The sequence below is a fragment of the Gekko japonicus genome, unplaced genomic scaffold (genome assembly GCF_001447785.1).
Source record: "Gekko japonicus isolate JY-2015 unplaced genomic scaffold, Gekko_japonicus_V1.1 scaffold173, whole genome shotgun sequence".
NCBI lineage: Eukaryota > Metazoa > Chordata > Lepidosauria > Squamata > Gekkonidae > Gekko > Gekko japonicus.
The window spans coordinates 103,920-127,022 of NW_015161407.1; the positions used below are offsets into that span (position 1 = coordinate 103,920).

Genomic DNA, 23,103 nt, shown 5'->3' on the forward strand with positions numbered 1-23,103 from the left:
AGTCCACACACTCAACCACTACACCAAATATAGACATCTTTTGGTTTCCCTAAACTAAAGAGTCATGAGTCTTCTCCCTGGGGAAGTGCTTCAGCCTTCAGGTGCATGTTTACCCATCAGTAAGTTTCAAACTCTGGTTTACCCTTTTTATGGCAACCAGGACAATACACAATAAATGGGACCACGTGCATATTTATGTAAAAGTATTTCCCTGACCTAGATAGCACAGGCTAGCCTGATCTCATCAGATATCGGAAGCTTTTTAGGATTAGAATGTCTCTTGCCTTGAAAACCCTATGCGTTCACCCTAAATCATCTGTAATTTAACAGCCAAAAGGGGGGGGGTATAATTTTTAGCCCCTTTTCTAATGATACTTGGCATGGAAACTAACTCTTTCATTACTGCTGCCAATTGCGTGTCAACATTTTCAGTGTATTATTCTAGATCTCTTTCCCGAGAGTCACACCACACCACTAGTTCAGATCTGACCCTTTTCATTTATTTATAATGCATTGTTTTAAACTTTTTAATGAACTTTATTGACATCGTGTTGCTCAATCCCACAGCAGAACTAGACCTTCGGGGACTCCTTGCAATCTGCCTGGCCGGGTTTCCCCATCCTGAATAATTTGGTACCATGTGCTTTTCCCCCCTTTCCCTATCTCTTTCTAGCTCAATGTTATCCTGCCCTTGGCTTGGGATGGCATATGTGTGGTTCTCAGTTCCCTATTTAATCCCCACAACAGCCCTGTGAGGTAGGTTTTCCAGAGTGAGTGTGATTGACCAAAGGTCACCCAGCAAAATTTTGGGCAGTCTCGGGATTTGCATCGGGGTCTTCCAGATCCCAGGGAAACGTTCCAATAGCAGCACAGCACTGGCTCCTTCTACATCATTCTGATAACGTACTGCTTGTTGGTATATAATTCCTGCTTCTTTTGCAGACTGCTTGACAGTCTGAACCTTACATGCTGCTGATTTCAGCAAATTAAAACTCTGAAGGTCAGTAAAATCCAAAGAGGAAGGCCTACCTCAGCTGGTTTCTTAACCCTCTGACTTCCTTTCCCTCACATTATTTCTCTCCCCCACCCCATGCCACCGGCCTAACCTACCTCTCAAAGCTGTTGTGAGGATAAACTGGAGGAGAGGGAAATGATGTAGGCCGCTTTGGGGGCACGCCGGGAGAGAAAGGCAGGGTGTAAATGAAGCAAATAAATCAATGCCAACTGTTACTGTTCAGTGGAGTCTCTGTCTTGCAATATGAGGCAAACCCATTTTCTCAGCGGGAGCTTACTCCCAAGAAAGCGTGCATAAGATTGCGGAGTTCGTGCACTGCAGCAAAAAGAAGAGAGGCGGTATTTCAAAGGCTGACAAATAGATTGCAGCCGAAGCCTGCGTTTTACGAGAACGGATATAATAATTTGGCCACTTGGGCCGCTATCACAGAGCTCTTCTGCTCTACCTGCTTTGGGCGCTGCGGCCAGACCGGACAGCTCCCGTGGACGCACCGGAGAGAGGCAGACGGCAAAGCCGGGCCAGCACGAGCAAATCAGGGAAGCCCCTTCTCCTCGTGACGTCCGGCGGCGGCGGCGGCGGCGCGAGAGGGGCCCCCGCCACGCCTCCCCCGAGCTCCTCCGAGGTCAGCGCCCCCGTTGCTCCGCCCTCCCCGCCGGCAGCCAACCAGAGGGGAGGAGGTGCTGGCAGCGGGGGATGCTTATTTGTCCGCGGGCGCCGCCGGGCAGGGGGAGCGCCGGACAGCCGGGAAGCCGGGCGTCGCCGTCCGCCTGGCCGCTCGTTCTCGCGCGGGATCCCGTTAGCTCGGCCCTGCTGGCCACGGCGGGGCTGCTGCTGGCGCTGCTCTGGCTCCTGCGCCGCCGGCCGCCACAGGGGCTCCCGCCCGGCCCGAAACCGTGGCCCCTCCTGGGCAATTTCGCCTTCGCCGTCCTGCCCCACTTCCTGGGGCGCCGCGGGCTGAGCGGCACCGGCAAGGTGTACCCCTACGAGGACGCGGTGCCCGGCGGAGGCCCCCCGCGGCAGACCTCGCCGCACCTGCTGCTCACCAGCCTGGCCAAGATGTACGGCAACATCTTCTGCTTCTTCGTGGGCAGCCGCCCCATCATCATGCTCAGCGACTTCGAGGCCGTCCGCGACGCCCTGGTCAACCAAGCCGAGGTCTTCAGCGACCGGCCCAGCATAGCCCAGGTGACCCTCCTCACCAAGAAGATGGGTAAGAGAGCCTGCGGGCGGCCAGCCCCCAGGGAGCGCAACCGGGCCCCGGCGGGAAGGAAGCTCGTGGGCGCTCGGGGCGCAATAGGCCCTGCTGCAGAAATAGCAGAGGTCGAGCAGAGCACATTGACCTGCAGTGCGCCTGATAGTCAGAATAAACACGGGCCACGCGGTGTTCACTAGTTCAGCACGCTTGGCCTCTGCTCCTTGCGACAGGCTGGCCAAAATAAAAGGGGCCTTCAATCCAAAGAGAGAATGCAACATTCTTGATATGATGCTTGGGATGCTGCCACCAAAAGCTCTTGTGTGCTGTGCGGGCGCACCAATCCCTGTGTGCATGCTGCTAAATAGCACATTTTTTTGTTTTGTTTGAGAACCTGGTTATCTAGGAAGAGGTCAGTTTTATGTGGCAAGATACAATCTGGCCTGGTCCTGGTCTTGGACCACTGTCTGGGGAATGGAGTGACCCCTAGACATACAATACACATCTATCCATCATAGCAGGGTGAAATGAAATTCTGTTTCTTACCAACACTGCCTCTTGTGGAATGGGGGGGGGCTTCTAGCAGAAGATAGGAGAAACACTCATTTCCCAAGTGTAGTTTCCCCCCCAGCTCTGATCTCTAGATTAGAGCAAAGCAGGTTGTTTCATTAATGATGGGAGGCGTGCTGTAGTAGTGATACTGTTCGCTGTACCTGGGGGCTGAAATGGGCACATTGCTAACTTTCTCTTTGCCAGCCTCAGCTGAGTGTATATAAAAAGTGGCAAATAAGTTTAACCAGGGCTTTTTTTGTAGAAAACGTCCAGCAGGGATATTAGCATAATAGGCCACACCCAAAAGCAGAAACTCATTAGCATATTAGGCCACACCCCTGACTGCACTGCTCATTAGCATATTAAGCCGCATTCTCATGTTACCAGAAGTGTGGTCATCCAGCCACACCCACCTTTTGCTTCTTATTCTGTTTACCTTGTTTGTTGTCAAAAACCAGGGCTTTTTTTGTAGCGAACTCCTTTGCATGTTAGGCCACACACCCCTAATGTATCCAGTTCTGATGAGTTTCTGCTGTTGGGTGCAGTGTTCCCTCTAAGCTGAGTTAGTGTGAGCTAGCTCACAGTTTTTTGGCCTCTGGCTCACACATTTTTGTCTCCGCTCAGGAAGGACAGCTCCAGAGCCAACTCATTTATGCAGCAGCCAAATCACTCGCTCACAACTTTAATGCCGGCAGCTCACGAAGTAGAATTTTTGCTCACAAGGCTCCACGGCTTAGAAGGAACATTGGTTGGGTGTGGCCTATTATGCTAATGAGTTCCTGCTGGGTGTGGCCAACTTGGGAGCCAGCTGGAACTCCGTTCCTGTGCGTTCCTGCCCAAAAATAGCCCTGGGTTTAACTATTTTCTCTTATGTGCAAAATTACAGGTAATCTGCTGCAAAAGGAAACATATAGTGTGTACATGTTAAATACCGAGTATAACATGCCACGTCTGTTCTGAAACAAACTTGTGTGCTCTGGCTAAAGCTGAGGTGAAAGTTCTCTTATTGTTCAGGTTTCTTTTTTAAATGGTTGGTTGCTAGTGTGATGCTTTTGCTTATTTTAGAAGCATCCTGAGAAGTTTAAAATAGCAGGGAAGAAGAGCCCTGGATATCTGGGAACTCAACCAGTTCTGACAGAGGAATTAACTTAGGATGTGAAGAAGTGCCACAGATATGTGAAGCTCTGGTGGGGCAGTGGCAGTTTTTTTATTTTAGTATATTGAACTACCACAATATCTGCAGTATGATCCAGGAATATATATATATGTTTTTGCTTTTAAGTTTTTAGTCCTCATGGTTGACGATATTTGCAAGATTTATTAAAAGCAGAAATACCAGAAATAAAACAGAGTAGTGGGAGAGATGCAGAACATTTACCTTTAGAGCATTTTGGTGGTTTTGATCCAAACTATTGTCAGTGTGTGTAATGGTTTGAAAAGGGGTATGTTGGTATTTTTTTAAAGTCAAGTTCCTCCTGTTCGTGCACATAGTTCCTGTGCAGAATTGATAGATGAGAAGACGGTTGTCTCTTATCGCTTGTTCAGGGTTTATATACCCTTCTACAAACATGAACACCACTAGACGGTATCGACACAGCCTGGAGTCAACTGTATCGTGTTACAAAACACTCAGAGGGAAAACGGAGCACATCCCAGCACATCAGCACTAACTAATTTGAATGGGTCTGGTGGTTAGTGCACATTCTGGTGAAGGGTGCTCACCTGTTGGGGAGCCTCCATTCAGCCCCCCGCCCCCACCCGCAGTCATCCAGCAATCCAGTTTGGCCAGATCTGAATTGAGAAGAATGTGATATAAAACAAGTCATTCAATTCTCAATGATAAAACTGTTTATCATGTTCAATTGGAGTAGTGACATCTGTGCTCCAACTTCTGAATTGTGTCTTTTGGCATCAGCTACCTGCATCTCTGTTAACTTATCAGTGCTGGTGTATATACTAATTTTTTTTTTCCAGGTTGGCAGAGACATTTGTGTCTGCCTTACCATCAAAGCGACTTTAACACTAGCAAATTGGCATTACATCTACAAATTGCTTTAAAGTTAGAACATTTTCTGCAGATTTTCCCCCCATAAGCACCCATGAAATAACAAGTTTATGTATTATGCAATTGCTTCTTATAAAAACTAGCCTTAAAGCTATATGATAAGATAACTAAGATTATTATCTATAGTATAGAGTTTATGAACCATTAGCTATCACATTTTCAGACTAATCTGTATTGCCAAAGTAAAGCATTGATGGACTTTGTCGTAAATGTTCAGCTCCATGCTTGGCTTTCTGAGTGGCCTTGGCCAATGCACCCCTTTTCGTGGCCTAACTGTATGTTATGTTCTTCTTGGGCAGAAAAGGGGGAAAAAAACTGAACCTAAAACCTAGAATTCAGAACCTGAAAAGGTTAGTCAAGAATAGAAGAGGGCCAACTCTAAAAATCTAATTATGAAACATACAAAAATATACATGTATTTTATTAAACACAAATTAAAATAACAAATAAGGGTCCATTCATACCTCATATACAAATATAAAAATACAAAGGCTGATGAAATAGACCTATTTTAATTTGTGTTTAATAAATACATGTATATTTTTGTATGTTTCATAATTAGATTTTCAGAGTTGGCCCTCTTCTATTTATGTTCTTGGGCCCCAGCTCTATTGACTGTACACGAAGTGGGAGTTCTGTTCTTGGAAATCAATTCCCAGGTGTATGGGGGCCTAATTAGGACTGGGACCATAGGGAGAGGTGGCCTTCCCCTCTGTGCCATTTTCTTAACCTGAAACAGCCTCAGGGTAGGTCACTATGTGGCATGTTGGAGAAATGTATTTGTACTGTTGGGCTACCAGTAAGTCTCCCCCAAAGGGCAAATAGCAGCTCCCCAGAGCCATTTCAGGTTAGGGAAATGGTGCAGGAGGAAATCTTAAACTCACCATGCTCTGTGGTGCTGATCCAGATTGGGCACATAAATTAAGTCCCAAGGTTGATCAGTACCAAGTAGTACTGTTCTTTCTCATTTGGCTCTGTCCTGCAGTAGTCTGTTGTTGAGTACAATTCTGCTATTGTCAGTTAGTTTCACTGTGCTGCCCCCAGCCAGCGTTTAACTGTAGTTAAGTAGAACTGCCATATATCTTTAAGAGCAGTTGCCCCTGGGAATTGAAGTCTTTAGTTAGCCATCCCAAAGCATCTCTCTGATTGGCTGATTAACAGTCATTTCCTGCACCCAGAGGCGCGGGGATTTGAGTGTACAGCTTTCTTCCGTTCCTTTGTCTACTCTTTAAACAGCAAAGGAGGTCGGAGCATGCAATCTTTTTCACCATGAGCCAGTGAACTGAATTAGATTACAAAGATGTGAATTCACCAGTTATTCAGCTTTGATTGTGTGTAAAGAAATCCAGCCCTTAATAAAAAATGATTTAATTCTACTTTACTCTGGCCGTGCGTTGAATCACGTCCAGAAGGCGCTGTTGACTTAGCGCCAGATGGAACAGTGAAAAAGAGAGATGTTCCCACCCCCCAGTCTAAAGGAAAAGGGGATCAGATTCCCTTCAGCCCTTAAAAGAACGCACAAACCATATCATTGATTGGGTATTTAAGTTTTAAGAATGATCAGTATAATTTCAATTTGGCAAAGACTGTGGATTATTAAATCTATAGACTGGAGCCATGAACAGACAAGTCAGACCTTTCTACAGACCTGACGAAAAGTCTTAGATTTACACAAAAATCTGAAATAATAAAAAAATACAAGGGAACCTTTACCTTTACCTAAAGAATTACAACAAATGCATGTGTATTGTAGGGCTTGGCTGTAGATAGTGGATTATATGATGTGCTGTAGATACTGCCTAGATTTGTATGGTATCAAGATTTTCTCACAGCCCAATGCTGCCATTATATAACAACTTGCTGCAGTTCTCTGTTCAATCCATTTGTAATTCTTGGGCTTTGGAGGCAAAAGTATTGGTGTATTTTGACTTTCTGTTAGTGTTATCTGCATGGTTATTTGAATTTGGGTGTTTCTTGGAATTATGCACGGTCATATTCAGAAACGTCTTGATCTGTACCATGTAATTGTGAGATTACGTTTCAATGATATTTTCATGAAGTTTGCTATCCACCAAGACTACTTAGGATTTATTAGATTTTTATCCATCCCCCCCGAATGGGGCTCACAGTGGCTAACAAAATAACAGTACAATAACAATAATAAAACCATAATTTTAATAAGATCCAATTAAAACAACACACAGCTTTTAGCTTAAGGACTGCATTCAGACAGCACAATAGTACAGAAATGTCTCAACAGCTATGATTTGCTGTGTTGGTTGGCATTCTGGGCATAGCTGTGAACACCAGAGGGGACAGAAACTCAGCAAAGAAATGTCTTTTTTGAGGAAACCCCCCCCCCCCCATTTTTCTAATGGAAAAATTGGGAAATTTTATGGAACACTGAAAAAAATAAACCTTTTTCTATGCTAACTAAGTTCTAAATGATGGATTTTATACTGTTAAAGTAGCAAAATAAGTTTAGGTTTGATAGGAAAATAAATATTGTACATTTTTCCAATTGTCCCAAATGTCTTTTTTTTCCCAAAGGGGCAGATTTTTTTCTCTGGGTTCAAAATTTCCAGAAATTTTACATTCAGTAATCCTGGTGAAACGAGGAAAACAGATCCCACTTACTGTGTTGTGTATCATCGTTTGTACCATCTTGGAGTTTTTACTGATAGATGGAGCTTCAGTCTGAGTAATGTTCTCTGTGTTTGATTTCCATATAGGCTGAGTAGTACTAAAACCCCTGCCTGGTTATGAAGACCACTGGGTGGCCTTGGATAAATGGCCATATTGACCAATAGCATATAGCTGTAATGAAAGTACAGAAAAGCACTGTGTGCATTGAAAGCAGATTGGTGTGTGGTGATAGAGATGGGACAGAGGTGTTATGAGGGAATGTCAGTTTGGTAATTTAGAATTTTGGCTACTGGTACTTTTTAAGCCCAGGTTTGTTATTCTTGAGCTCAGGAGCAGCATCTTTGAGTGACAACAGTGATCCAAGATCTTTCTCCATTTTCTAATCCATACAGGGACTGAATTTATATTTTTTCCATTCAAAGCCTGGTTCTGTCATTGACTCTCCAAAGATTAAATTGAGCATGTGGCTAGTACTTGGAGAAATCTGAGTACCTATTGAGGTGACAGTGTTGTGGAGCACCCACTATTTGCATTTCCTGCTTAACATGCAAAACTGCTATGTCACATGGACAATGGGTCTAAGCCAAATTTACAGTGGACAAGAGGTTAAATGAAGCTTTTCCAGAGCACATGAGCAACTCCATTCAGGATCCCACTCTTCCCCCCCCCCTTTCTTTCAGGTGTGGTGTTTGCACCTTATGGCCCAGTATGGCGAAAACAGCGGAAGTTCTCCCATTCCACTCTCCGCTACTTTGGATTAGGAAAGCACAGCCTGGAGCCAAAAATCATTGAAGAATTCAGGTTTGTGAAGGATGAAATTCTGAAACATGGGGAGAAGCCCTTTAACCCGTTCCCCATTATCAGCTACATGGTGTCCAACATCATCTGCTCCATGGCCTTCGGCAGGCGCTTTGACTATGACGATGTTGAGTTTAAGACCATGCTGAGCCTCATGTCACGGGGTCTGGAGATCACCTTGAACATCCACCTCATTCTGGTGAACATCTGTCCTTGGCTCTACTACCTCCCTTTTGGTCCCTTCCGGGAAATCAGGCAGATTCATTTTGACATCATGGGTTTCCTGAAGAAAATAATTGCACAGCACAGGGAAAACCTGGATGTCCAGAATCCCCAGGACTTCATAGATATGTACCTTCTTCAGGTGGATGAGGAAAAAAAGACCAACAGTGAAAGCAGCTTTAATGAAGACTACCTGTTGTATATCATCGCAGACCTTTTTATTGCAGGCACAGACACCACAACTAACACAGTCCTCTGGTGTCTGCTGTACTTGTCACTTCACCCGAGAGTACAAGGTAAATGATGTCTTTTCAAACCCACATTTATTATTTATTTATTTGGGTCCCCCCCCCCCACACTGAAAGGTAGACCCAAAGCAACTTATAACATCAGAACACACGGACACAACAAATATTACTTGCCATCAATAGACTTAGTCACAAAGCAAATGGGTAGTGGGCAGGGCAGGTGGTAATAGTTCTGCCCTTGATGAAAACTGTATACTCCCCCCACCCCTACCCCCCGTCCTTTCCTGCCAGTGGGATTGTCCTTCAGCCAGTAATGATCAAATCTCCTGTCTCCAGGTAACGCCTTCAATGTGGATTTGTCTGCCATGGAATCGGGGTGGGTAGCTGAGGACTCCAGAACATGTTCTGACTCAAGGAGTATCCTCAGGTCAAGTGGGGCGTTGGCCAGGCTTTGGTGGGCCTGGTCATTCCCTCACATGGACTGAGAATTTACCCAGCATTCCTTTGCTGCTACACATTACAGGAAAAACTGGTAATGGTGGATAAGCCAATTCTCAGGGCTCAGCAAGACACAGTGATTTCTTCTCTTTGAAACAACTTTTTTTTCCTTGTGCAAATGCAGCCTCTAGAATTGCTATATTAAAGAGAAGATGGGTGTGGAGTGAGAGGGGGAAACGCTAACCTTTCCTCCTTTACTATTTTAACATCAGAAAAAGGTTACCCTGAGCTGCTGTTACACCTATAGGAGGGGGGGGAAATATGGATACTTATAGACTTCCCCCAGGAATAGAAATAGCTCAAGGGTGACTTTTCCATAGGGTTGCCAACTTCCAGGTGGTGGCTGGACATCTCCCAGAAATCCAACCGATCTCTAGGCTATAGAGATCAACTCCCCTGAAGAAAATATCAGCTTTGGAAGGTGGACTCTATGGCTGAGGTCCCTCCTCTTCCCAAACGCCGCCCACCTCAGGCTCCAACCAAAAAATCTCCAGGAATTTCCCAACCCAGATCTGGCAACTCTACGTTTCCAGGAAGGAACTGGCATAAGAAAGTTTCCTGTTCTCTCCACATCTTTCCCTCCAATTGATAAAGCAATCCTGGAGGCTGAATTTGCTAAAGGGGGGGGAAAGTTGTTTAAAAGATACACAGAAGAAACCTTAACATGTAACTGAGCCCTCAGAGAGCCTTGTCTGCCATTACTGATCTGTTAATTGAGAAGCCCTTGATAAGCTTTCAAGGAACTCTAGGGTTACTTGGAATACAGTTGGAAAACCACGGCCTTTGTCAGTTCTTACTCGACAGTCTTCATTGTTGCTGTGTCTGCATTGAGCATGTACCCATTTGAATAGCCACGGCTTAAATATTTTTTTTTTTTTTGATAAGCTTTCAAGGAACTCTAGGGTTACTTGGAATACAGTTGGAAAACCACGGCCTTTGTCAGTTCTTACTCGACAGTCTTCATTGTTGCTGTGTCTGCATTGAGCATGTACCCATTTGAATAGCCACGGCTTAAATATTTTTTTTTTTTTTGGTAAACAAATTTTATTTTCAGGAATACAACATGTAAAATTAAATCATTTCATTCTATCAATTGTCTACCCCATTCCCAATTCCTCCCCTCCCTCCATTGGCTTCCCACAATGCTTCCACCCCTGCTCCAAATTGCTTCATATCATCAACAATATCAGTTTCTTATCATTACAATCTAAAGATAACATCATTTGACTTAATATTGGTCTAAACATATTAAGTTTTGTTTCACATCCCAGTTCTTTTCCAGATATATTTTAAAGTCACTCCATTCTTGAAAAAACACGTCGTCTTCTTTGTTGTTCAATTTCTTCGTAATTTTGTCCATCTCTGCCATGAACAGAACTTTTTGTATCCAGTCCTCAATTTCTGGTACTTTCTCTGTTTTCCAAAATTGTGCATAAATCATTCTCGCTGTTGTGATTAAGTACCAGAATAAAGTCTTTTTAGTTGTATTGACTTCTTCCATTTTCAATCCTAAAAGCAGAATTTCCGGTGCCTTTTTAAAAGAGCATTTCAAAATTTTTTGCATTTCATTGTGGACTTTTGTCCAAAAGTCAACTGCTTTCTCACAAGTCCACCACATGTGGTAAAATGAGCCTTCATGGCTTTTACATTTCCAACACTTATTTGACATATTCTGGTTCATATTTGCAATTTTTTTCGGAGTCATGTACCACCTATACATCATTTTATAACAATTCTCTCTAACATTGGTACAAGGCGATATCTTAATAGAATTTTTCCACAAATATTCCCAGGTTTCAATAGCCACTTCCGTATTCATATTTATCGCCCATTTTATCATTTGCCCTTTTACAGTCTCATCTTCAGTATACCATTTTAGTAACACTTTATACATTTTAGAGATATTTTTTCCCCCTTCACTCTCCCAAATCATTTCAATCTCATTTTTTTCCTCTCTAAAACCATAGTTTCTTTTGTCTGATCTAAAAAGGTCAAAAATCTGCATATATTTCAGCCATTCATAATCATATTCAATTTCATTCTGCTTTTTCATTACCCATTCTGTTCCCACTTTTTTAATTAGATCTTTATATGGCAACCAATCTTTATCTCTATGTCTTGAGTAAGATGTTAACACTTCCACTGGTACAATCCACAATGGTCTTACATCACAAAAGTATTTTTTATACCTCATCCATACCACAAATAGTGCTTTTCTTACCACATGAAGCTTAAAAAAGCTATCCATTTTTGTTTTGTCATACCATAAATATGCATGCCAACCAAATCTACAATCATGGCCTTCTAACCCCAGTAACTTATCATTTTCTAATTTCACCCATTGTTCCATCCAGGTTAGACAGACCGCTTCATAATATAGTCTAAGATTTGGTAATTGTAACCCACCTCTATCTTTGGCATCACAAAGAATTTTCATCTTGATTCGCGGTTTCTTGCCTGCCCAAACAAACTTTGATAGTTCTTGTTGCCACTTAAGTAGCAAGTCTGTCTTACTAAGTATTGGTATTGTTTGGAACAGGAACATCAAACGTGGTAGGACATTCATTTTTATGACTGATATTCTTCCCATCAGTGACAAATTCATTTTGTCCCATTTCTTAAAGTCTTGAGTTAACTTAGTCCATAGTTTTCCATAATTGTTCTTATATAAGTCTATATTTCTTGCAGTTAACTCAATACCAAGATATTTAGTCTTTTTTACTACTTCACATTGTACCAGGTCTTGCAGTTCAGCCACGGCTTAAATATTAATTATCCTTCCACAGTCTCTGTCCACACTTCACATCACATGACCACGTTATCCCACATGATCACTCTCTTTAAAAAGTACATCGCAAAATTATTAGAAGCCATCAAAATAGAATAAAATAAAATACATAATAAAATCATATTTCAAAATCATTAAAACAAACACATCATTAAAACAATTAAAAACAGAATTAAAATACATAAGAGACATTAAAGCAACAATTAAAACATTGGGCAGGAAGGAAGGGTCGCTGAGGGAATGCCAAACAAAACAAGAAAGGCTTCACCCTGTGGCAGAAGATGGCAGCAGTAGGCGACAGACGAATCCTCCTGGGTAGAAAGTTCCAGAGTTTTGGTGCCATGACCAAGGCCCTCTCCTGGGTTGCCACCTGCAAATCTCAGAAGGTGGGGGCACCTGAAGGAAGCCTCATAAGATGACCACCATGGTTTAGTAGATTCTTATGGATAGAAGAGGAGATTGAATTTATACCCCGCCCTTCACTACCCAAAGGTGTCTCAGAGCGGCTTACAAACTCCTTTCTCTTCCCCTCCCCACAACAGACACCCTGTGAGGTAGGTGAGGCTGAGAGAACTCTCGACATAAACTGCTCTTTTTCCAGAACAGCTGTGCCAGAGTTATGGCTTGCCCAAGGTCATCCAGCCAGGTGCAAGTGGAGGAGTAGGGAATCAAACCCGGTTCTCCCAGATTAGAGTCCGCGCACTTAACCACTACACCAAACTGGCTGGTCCTTCATATATATGGACTAAATATATATATGAAGGTGGTCCTTCATATATATGGACTAAAATCCTGTCCCTCATTAAGGTAGTGGTGGAAGTGTAAACTCATATACTCCCCCAGCTTATCCTTTATGAAGAAGAAGCAACTGTAGACGTGGTTTATGTTAAGGGGAAAAACCTGCCCTGCCCTTTTGTGACAGATTCATTTCAAGGTTATGAAAACGTTAGTGGAGTTATAACACCAAATAAGACTTTAAAAAAACAAAGCAAGCCCATAGCATTACTGAGCATGCCTGATGTTTAGCTGTTGTTCTTCACAATTGCCTGTACTCAGTGCTGAGGTTATTCTGATGCAGTATTTAACAGGTATAGAGATAGATAAGATATACAAAAGTCACAAGCTTATGTATGCACGCACTTGGGAGGATAGATCAAGATTACTAAAACTGAGAGTGGAATGGGGACCGGATATTCCCTCCTGTTATTGAACAGGGACTTAAGTCTATTCATTTTTAATTGCTGTACCACAATGTTCCAATTTATATGGGATTTGAATAAATTGATGATGTGGCGTCCCTTCTGCCCTTTCAAAAAGGGAAGGGTTGGATGAAGGTTGGAGACTGTCCTCAGCATGAGGACATGTTCCGCTTCCTGAGTGGGAGGTACATTCTCATGGGGCAACTGCCAGCCCCATTGCCTGTTTATGTAGTGGATGTGTGTGGGGGGGTGTCTTTGCCATCCTCCACACCTGCCAAGTCATCTTAAGTATCTCCTGAACATCCATCCTTGAATCAGCATTCCCCTGTTCTGACCAGCGGAGGTAAGATATCACCTCCTCCTCCAACACCAGCATCCCATTGTGGCTGACAGTATTTGCTGTATGCAACATCGCTCGTACAACTTGTGAGGCAGGAGTGGAAGCCGCAGGTAACAGAGAGAGGTGGCAGCACTGTTGCTACATTATTAAGGGGTCTGAACCAGTGTTCCCTCCGAGTTAGTGTGAGCTAGCTCACAATTTTTTAGCCTCCAGCTCACACATTTTTGTCTTAGCTCAAAAAGGATGACTCCAGAGCAAACTTATTTATGCAGTAGCCAAATCGCTCGCTCACAACTTTAATGCCAGTAGCTCGCAAAGGTGAATTTTTGCTCACAAGACTCCACAGCTTAGAAGGAGCATTGGTCTGAACCCCTACATTAGTGGTTTGAGGTATCCTTCCAAACTGTCTATTGGATAAAGTAGCCCAGATCCTAATTATTATAACCTGTTTGTTCCCTTGGCTGGATTCCTGAACTCACGCATATATCAAGCATTCCAGTGAACTGTGAAACATGGTAACGTTGCTGATTTCTGCACCCGGTGGCAAGGTTCGAAGAACCTTGGAGTTCTCCGGAACACTCTCGACCAAGCAAAGTAGTTGTTTGCATGTTTTTGCCTTATGGGTGCAGTTATGCCTTGCACAAGCCGGGGCATAGGAAGGCCAGTTAATGGGAGGGTTAAAAAAAAGGCAGACAGGAACAGCTGAGTCTTCTGACAGACGAAGGAGACAGAATATGAAGTGAGAGCTGTGTGGTCATTTCTGTATGAAGAAGAGGCAGAAGAGTGTTGTGGCTGATGGCAGAGAACAGACCTCTCTGCTAGGGTAGCTGGCCCTTTCTGGCAGGGCTGCTGTGTCTTTAGCAGCTGCTCAGCTGGCGGAAATTTAGCAATCCAGTCACTGTCTCCGCAGTTTAAAAAAAGGCATTCTTTCCAGTTGCTGTGTCTCCATGCCCTGCAAGGCATGGTGCTAAAGTCAATGAATGGCATAACCACCAAAGCTACTCCATTTCCTTCACCATCGTAAATTGGTCCTAAGGCTTGGATCTCTGGGACAACATTCAGAAACATTGAAAGATGGTTGTATAGTAGAGTCAGACACAGTGTATGATCCACAGCCAGGTTTCCATTGTCTCATCTCAACAAAAGCACACATTCTTCTTTTGCAAAAGCAGTAAAATGGCCCTAACTATAAAATCTTTAATATGCAGACTGGCAGACTTAATAATATCTAATAACAAGTAAGACTTGTTTGTTTGGAAGTTTTCTTCCAAGTGTTTTTAGGAATGTGTCTTTATTTCTGACGACCAAAGGAGGGCGGGGCTTTACTTTTAGCTTGTACTTAATTTGTCCAAGCGGTCTGGAGCTCGAGACTTCCTTTGGAGAAGTCTCCTAAGTCCTGATGCCATTGACAAATAATAATACTAAATTACAAAAGGCTATTTCTTCCAAAGTACTTTAAAAAAATGATTAGGGTTGCCGCCCATGAAATCTTTGCTAATTAATCATATGAGGGTTAAAGGTCATAAATTGACATTTAAATGAAGCAGTAGTTTTGAAGAAAGAAGTATTTTTGGTCCTTAAAAGAATCATCCCTCCCATGTGGTACCTCCCATCTACAGTTCTTAGAAGTTGTTGTGCTTCATTATTTCTAGTTAACTTATTTAACTTTTCTACCCAGTGGTGACCCAAGTGGGTTAACAACATTCTTTCCTTCTTCATTTATCTTCTCAACAACCCTGTGCGGTACGTTAGGCTGAGAGTGCATCACTGGCCCAAGGTCACCCAGCAAGCTTCCATGGCGGAGTGGGGATTCGAACCTAGATTTCCCATATCCACACGGAAGGTAACAGCTCAAATTAACTGACAAGACCAAAAAAGCTGTGGATAGACGCTATATAACAGATGAAAATGATATCATAGTATATTAAACATCAACATCTTATGAACAGTGCAAAAAAGTGCAAAAGAAGGGTCCAAAGGTAGCTGCAGTTGACGTTCTCCGGAATAGCATTTCGTTTCATGAGGACTTCCTCTGAATGGAACCACAATAACAATTACGTCTTCTGTTGTTGTGTGTTCATAATTGTATACATGGACATTAATACCAATAGCTTCGCAGAAGTCATATCCTCAATTCTTGAGTTTAAACACAGTATGTTCAAAGTGGGTAGGCTAAACACTGAAGTCATATTTTTAATATGGATGTTATTTTTAAATGGGCAAGGACAGATTGTCAACAGAAGAAGAAAAGGGGAAAAATTAAATGGAAAATCGTCCAGATTTCTCTCCCATGACCCGCAGCATGAAAAATCTTCTGTTTTCTCAGTAGGGCTGCAAGTGAATCAACATCCACCCCTAAACACTCATCCCACTTTATTTCTGGTAGAAAATGTATAATGCTGCCTTTTCAGAGAATCTGCTCAAGGTGGCTTGCAAAATTAAAACTTATAAAGCCGGTACACAAATCATTAAAATTAACAAACTGTTAAAAATTCAGCCAATAAATACCTAGCCAGAACATAAAAATTTGCATAAAGCACTTGGCAGCTTAAAATGATCCTTGTGAAACTGTTCTCAGACTTTAACAGAGTTTTTAATGTTAAAAGAACAAACCTCTTAATTAGAAGTTTGGGTAAAAAACTTCTAACTGTTTTGGCCTGATATCTAAGAGACATTAGGGAAGGTGCCAGGCAAACCTCAAGGGTAAGGGTTTTCCACAGGTGGGGCTCCTCCACTGGCAAAAGCCCCGTTTCTGGTTGCCACCCACCCTCAACCTCTGCAGTTGGAGCACTCGGAGCAGGACTTGTGAGCAAGATCTTCAACTGGTAGGCTGGACTGTATGGCAGGACATGGTTCTTCGGGGAGGTGGCTCTACTTTCTCCCCTACCATCTTTGTTTTCAACAGAAAAAGTCCAAGAAGAAATTGAATTGGTCATTGGCCGGGATAGATGTCCTTCCCTTGCTGACAAGGCACAGATGCCCTTCACGGAAGCCACCATCATGGAAGTTCAAAGAATGACTGTGGTTGTCCCTCTTTCTATTCCTCGGATGGCATCGGAAACTACTGGTAGGTCTTGTGGTGTATTTCTTGTGCCTCTGAGAGGTAGTTTTATACATTACAGAGACTCAAAGAAAGGCAAAGCTTGATGGGCATGCACTGTGCCTCCCTTGTTTCTGTTGTAAGTTGTGAAGTGCATGCTCTGTTCAGGATCTTGGAAGATAGGTTACAGGAAACCAATTCCAGCCTGGGAGATTCCTAGAGATTTGGAGGTGGTGCTATAGAGGGAGAGATTTCACCTAGAATCTATGGTATACCAGAGATTCTGCTATCTAAAACTGTTGCTTTCGTCAAGGAAACTGATCTCGTCTGGAGATCAGCTGCAATTCTGAGAGTTCCAGCCCCCACCTAGAGGTTGGCAACCCAAGCTGTACGTTATGCTACAGTGATGTGTCTTCCCCCCCACCCCAGTCTACATGATCGCCTACAATCTTAGTCTTGCTGTGTCACAGCAGTCTTGAACCATACGTTGGCATCCATCAACCTGACAATTTTTATGTGTAAAAATATCTCAGAAATCATGCAGCATCCTGCAAGATTGATGGCTATTCGGGCGTGCATTCAGACAATGGAAGAACTAGTAATAAAAGCATGCCGTTCCTCATACAAGGGGGAGGGTCAAAAATGTTTCAAGTGCCTTGTGTAAATTTGATCAGAACTCGCCCCCCTTTTAAAAAAAAAATAAAAGCAGCCATGATGGAGGTGTGTCTGTGTGTGAACTGAATCAGGGCTCAGTTTAAAGCGTTGAAGCTGCTTGTGCATAGAAGATAATGAGAAATTTCACATTACCCTTTTTAACCGGTTTCGAAGCCATTTTTGATGCGTCGTGGAGTAAACCGGTATAGGGCTTCCATCTCACACATGGCTTTCCCCTTCCGGTAAAGAGCTGGATCTGAAGCGGTTTGCCATTTTCTCCGCCATTTTTCACCCGCGCGGGCGATCAGCTATTTTTTTTTTAACGTTCGCACTCTAGGCATTCCAATAGGGTTGATATAATGCTTTTGTGCTATATATATAGTGCTATAGCGCTATAAAGCGAACGTTTTTTAAAAAGCCGGAGATTGCCCACGCGGGCGAAAAACGGCGGGAAAAAGCGCATCGGAACTGGGAAAGGAAACTGAAGACTACTTGGAAGCGGTTGACAGGTAAAACACTTCAGCCCCGTTTCCTAAACGGGACAGAAGCATTTGTGTGTGAAATTACAAATATATTCCGGTAGGGAACCGGTTCTAAAATGGTTCTGTCTGAAACGACAGACCAGAAACCGTTTGGGAACCGTTCCTCTTCCGGATTATATCGTCTGTCTGAAATTCCTCAATATGTACATACATGTGTACATATGTGCGAGTGTGTATATTACAGCTTCAGGGCAGAGGTGAAGAATAGTTTCCCCCCCCCCCCACAGTATGACCCCAGTTGCTGCTTTTAACATAAAAGCGCAGGAGATCTGATCATATTTAGCGGTGTCCTATGAGTGTGGCAGAGGAGGGCTTTAGCTTTGGGAACCAAGCCTGCCAACCCCACTTGGTGTGGGGGCACCGGAGGAGAGGGAGATGCCTTCATGGAACTTTATGAGCAAATAAATTGGTCCCTGCAGACCAACACACAGTGGGAATAGCTTATCATCTGTTTCAGAGTGATATGAGAATGAAGGGCAAGGACTATGATCAGGCCAGAGCTCTTGGACTACAAACGGCATCCAGCCCTGACTCATTTTGTACATTGGTTGGTAATAAGTTATTTTAGTAACCCCGATAATCCTCTCAAGATTTGCCTCTGCTGCAGTTATGCTGCAGCTCAGAGCTCTGCAGGGTTGCTTCCCAGAGCTTGCTTGCATCACCCTTTGGCTCTGATAAAGTTTTATCTGCTGTCAAGCTGAACTTGGCCCCGTGTTTACTCAGAAGGGCCAGTACCCTGTGCCCAAGGGCTGTCCTTGGGCCCTGCCACTGCGAGCATGCTTTTCTTCTCCGGGTGTGAGAGTTTTACTTGAACCGTGCTTGGGAAGGATCCGCTCTGCACTCCTGGGGTGGACCAGCCACTTACCTTGCTGTGGGACACTGGCTTAGCGATATCTGAAGAAGGAGGTTTGACTCTCAAAAGCTTATACCTTGGAAATCTTGTTGGTCTCTAAGGTGCTACTGGACTCGAATCTAGCTGCCTTAGAGGGCTGCTGGTGACCCACAGCAGGCTAGGCCAAGTGGCCCCCTGTAGTGGTGGCAGCACTGCAGGGGCTGCTCAGCTGGGACCCGGCCTGCAGCACTGATGACAACAGAGTAGGTTTGTCTGCTGTTATCACTGCCATGGCCCAGGTCTGAGCTGAGCAGGCCCTGCAGCGCTGCCACCATCACAGAGGCCACTTGGCTTAGCTTACTCCAGGATTGTTTAACATCCCAATGTGCCTTGGCACATTCACAGGGTTAAGTACTGGGTTCAAGACGCATTGCAGTGAAACAGCTCTACTTTATTAAGTGATTTCAGGAACAAGACTAAAACACCAGGGCAACAGCCCTGTTTAAATAGCATGCTAAAACCACACCCAAACACACCCAACTCCCAACGATAGGCTATTTACATAACATTAGTTCCTCACTGGTCACTTCCAGAGTCCTGGCGGGATATTGTTCTAGAGCTCCGAGCTCAGCCAGTCTCTGGTAGATAGTCCTGGAATGTTCTTGACCTAATACATAACACACAATACTAAAAGAGAACACTTCAACACTTTTGAAGAGACGGCTTCAAAAGGGAATTAGATAAGCATATGGAGCAGAGGTCCATCAGTGGCTATTAGCCACAAGGTATAGATAAGGGACTCTGGGGCAAGTGATGCTCTGTCTTCTTGTTGCTTGGGGGGGGTCAACAGTGGGAGGGCTTCTAATGTCCTGGCCCCACTGGTGGACCACCTGATGGCCCCTGGTATTTTTGGCCACTGTGTGACAGAATGTTGGAGTGGATGGGCCTTTGGCCTGATCCAACATTGGCGTCTCTTATGTTCTTACTTGTTACAAACTCACACTGGCAGATTTGTGCAATGGGATCAGACAAAAAAGCAAGCCAGCTGAAGTCATGCACTTTTAAGTGCTATGGATTTCAGTTGGATGAAGATTTGAGTAATTCTGTTTGGTAAACATATGATCTTTTTGTTTTCAAAGTGCTCCAGGGCTACACTATTCCAAAGGGAAGCGTAATCTTCTCTAACTTGTGGTCGTTGCACAGAGATCCCAGAATATGGAAGAACCCAGATGATTTCCACCCTGAAAGGTTTTTGGATGAAAATGGCCAGCTTCTCAAAAAGGAAACGTTCATCCCTTTTGGAATCGGTAATGGAATTGTGTTTATAGGGGTGGTACACAAAGATGGATTAAATTTTAGAAATATTTTTAAAACTTTTGCATTTCTGTTGTTAGAAAAATATGGGGACAAACATTGTCTTGGTGGTGTGAGATTTTTAAAATTGTGTGCATTAAGTATTCCTGGAGAAGTCATACAGTCAAGCGTCTGTTTTGCTCAGGTCCAGCTGAGTAACAGAATAAATTCCAATTCCCCACATAATCCCATGCTATAGGTATATCAAATAATATTGCAGAATTCTTCTTTAAAATTTTATTAAGAATACATACATACTAGGAGTAATGCTCATTGTGGGAAGAAATACAACGAGATCTAGAAGGAAGCTCCAGATGAGTGTCCTGATTGTGGCTGGTGGGGCGGCAGAGGGAAACGGAAAATGGAGAGAGGCAAGCCATGTTTCTTCTGCTTAGCTATAAGGCAGGGCTGTCTCAAGTCATTTTGCTGCCGCAAGTGGGTAGAATGGGAGGACAGCCTCATGGTAACAGATATGGTTCTCTCCACCTCTGACTTGTTTTTTGAGGGGGAGGGGGGTGTTATGCAGTGGCAGCTAAGGTAGAAAAGCACCTCCTCCTGTACCACGTTTTCTGGGTTCCAAAGGTCTGGAAAGTGGTTCCATAGCCAATTACACAGTTGCCAACTCTGGGTTGGGAAATACCTGTAGATTTGAGGGGTAGAGCCTGGGGAGGGCAGGATTTTGGGTGGGGAGGGACCTCAGCAGGGTATAATGCCATAGAATCTACTGCCCAAAGCAGCCATTGTCTCCAAGAGAACGGATCTGGGTCATCTGGACATCAGTTTTAATAGCTGAAGCCCTGACTGCTACATCACATTGGCTGTCATACAGGGGCATCTCAGCAGGATATAAGGACACAGAGTCCACCATTTTCTCCAGGGGAACTGATCTCTGCCATCCGGAAAGCAGTTGTAATTCTGGGTGATCTTTAGCCCTCACCTGGAGATTTGCAACCATGGTTTCCCCCAACAGACACTAAGGGGAAATTTATTTTACCTCAGAACATCAACAGCAAACTGTTTAGACTGTTAGAGGGAAAGGCCAGTGAGGCCGCATATGCAAATGACCTCTGTGTTCTGACTGGCTGTGAGGGGGAGAGGAACAGCAAACTGTTTAGAATGTTGGAGGCAGGACTCAGGCAAATCAGCCAGTGGATAGGGAGACCCTCTGAATGACAGATCAGAGAGCGAACTGATTTTGGAGAGTGTTGGAATGTTCAGGGAAGTCCATGACCAAAATAGAATTATATATATCGGAGGATGTGTGTGTATACACACATACACAAAATGTCATAAGAGAAGATTATTCTAAATGGCCTTTTAATAATACTTTGTACAGAAGGTGATTGACCATGATCCTTCAAATATAGTGGGCGGGATCCAACTATCTTTTCTGCTGCTGTAAAAGGAAGGTGGTGTCCTCAAAAAGGCTATCTAGAATACCTGCATGTGGAAGGGCCTTGTGGGGAGGGGGTTGGGAGCAATCTTAAGTAGCTCTCTGCACAGAAGTCAGTCCCATGTTATTCAGTGGGGTTTACTCCCAGAAAAGTGTCTTCAGGATTGCACCTTTGCCACCACCTGTGCTGTTCCTGAGGGTCCACTGACCCTTCTCCTGGGAACAAAATTTGGAGCCCAGCTCTGTAAAGGTTTCCCTTGCTTGAAAGCCAGTCGAATCTGACTCTAGGGGGTGGGCTTATCTCCGTTTTCAAGCCAAAGAGCCAGCACTGTCCGTAGACTTTTCTGTGGTCATGTGGCTGGCATGAATAAACGCTGAGGTGCACGGAATGCTGTTACCTTCCCACCAAAGTGGTACCTATTTATCTACTTGCAATTTCTTGCTTTTGAACTGCTAGGTTGGCAGGAGCTGGGGCCAGAGACAGGAGCTCGCTCCATCATGTGGCACTCGGGTCTCAAACTGCCGAGCCGCCTCTGAGCCACCGCGGCCATCCTGTTAAAATCACTACCACCCTCTTAAAATCATTTTGGGGGTAGCCACTGCTAGTATGACCTTTTTATATCTATTATTCTTTTTAAAGATCTCACCCTAGTAATATTTCATATAACGACAGTCCTGTGCATCACATCAGCCCATCACACCGGCCCTTAGTGTTGCAAATTGTCAACAGTTGAATGGTTTTGGGTTGGTTTGTTTGGCTTTTTGTCCTCCAGACTGCCTTGTTGCAAGTTTTCTTAAAAATGGAAACCCTGGAGAAGACCTTTTCAAGATATATTTCCAAACTGTTTTGAGCTTCTGTATCCTTAGAGCTTTGTCAGTTAGGAAGAGTATTGTTTACACCACTTCTGTTCTACAAATATGGCTCTATACCAAGTAAATGTGAGGTAGCCTTAATGGGTTTATAAGGTAGCTTATGATAAGACCTGTGGTATCCCTTATAAACATGGATTGCGACATGCCAATCGTATTATTGGTGTTCACTTAGAGATGTTTCACTGTTCTCAATGGCAATTTTTTTCAAGGAAAACGTGTGTGCATGGGAGAACAGCTAGCCAAGATGGAGCTCTTCTTGACGGTGACGAGCCTCCTGCAACATTTCACTTTCCTGTTTCCAGAGGACTTGAAGAAGCCACCAATGGAAGGAAGATTTGGTCTGACCTTGGCTCCGTTTCCATTCAAGTTAATTGCCTTAAAGAGATGAAGACACACACCGCAGGAGAATGCTGCATGAAGTTTGCGTTACTCTTATGAAATTTCAGGGCTATCTGTTAAATGCACCTCACTAGCAAAATCACCAACCCTGAGCAGGGATGGGGGACCCTGTCGCCCACAGGCTGCCCCAAAACTCATTGAGCACTTTCCCCTTGGCACGGGGACTGTTGAGTAAGGACTGCGGGCCTTTTGTGGACGAAGGGGTGGGAATGGAGATTTTCAAATCGTATTTGTTGCAGAATGATGCATTTTAAAATAATGGTGCAGAAAAATCTCACTGGTAAGTAGCTTTTTATATTGAATTCTAATATATAATTTAACAGTGGATTCAAAATGGAAAAAAAAATGCAAAGTAGCAGTATATTTGGATATCTTTTTTCATATAAGAATCATGAACATCCTTTTCAAAGGACACGTGGAGGGTGCCTGCAGACCTACTTTAAAAAGAGGACTC

General features: G+C 43.7%; 1 protein-coding gene across 1 annotated transcript; it reads left to right on the forward strand.

The window, feature by feature from the left end:
• The first annotated feature begins 1,708 nt into the window (after positions 1-1,708).
• LOC107123074 (cytochrome P450 2U1) lies at positions 1,709-22,798 on the forward strand. Its single transcript, XM_015426251.1, has 5 exons — positions 1,709-2,225; positions 8,151-8,786; positions 16,469-16,630; positions 19,771-19,938; positions 22,460-22,798. Exons 1-5 carry the CDS (start codon positions 1,709-1,711, stop codon positions 22,636-22,638), a joined length of 1,662 nt encoding a protein of 553 aa, XP_015281737.1. The 3' UTR covers positions 22,639-22,798.
• Positions 22,799-23,103: the final 305 nt, after the last annotated feature.

What these genes read in the sequence shown, in the direction of transcription:
- LOC107123074 (XM_015426251.1), top strand. Translation starts at nt 1,709, where the DNA reads ATGCTTATTTGTCCGCGGGCGCCGCCGGGCAGGGGGAGCGCCGGACAG. An exon ending in ACTTCACCCGAGAGTACAAG is followed by an intron (nt 8,787 to 16,468) that starts GTAAATGATGTC and finishes TGTTTTCAACAG; the next exon opens with AAAAAGTCCAAGAAGAAATT. An exon ending in GATGGCATCGGAAACTACTG is followed by an intron (nt 16,631 to 19,770) that starts GTAGGTCTTGTG and finishes TTGTTTTCAAAG; the next exon opens with TGCTCCAGGGCTACACTATT.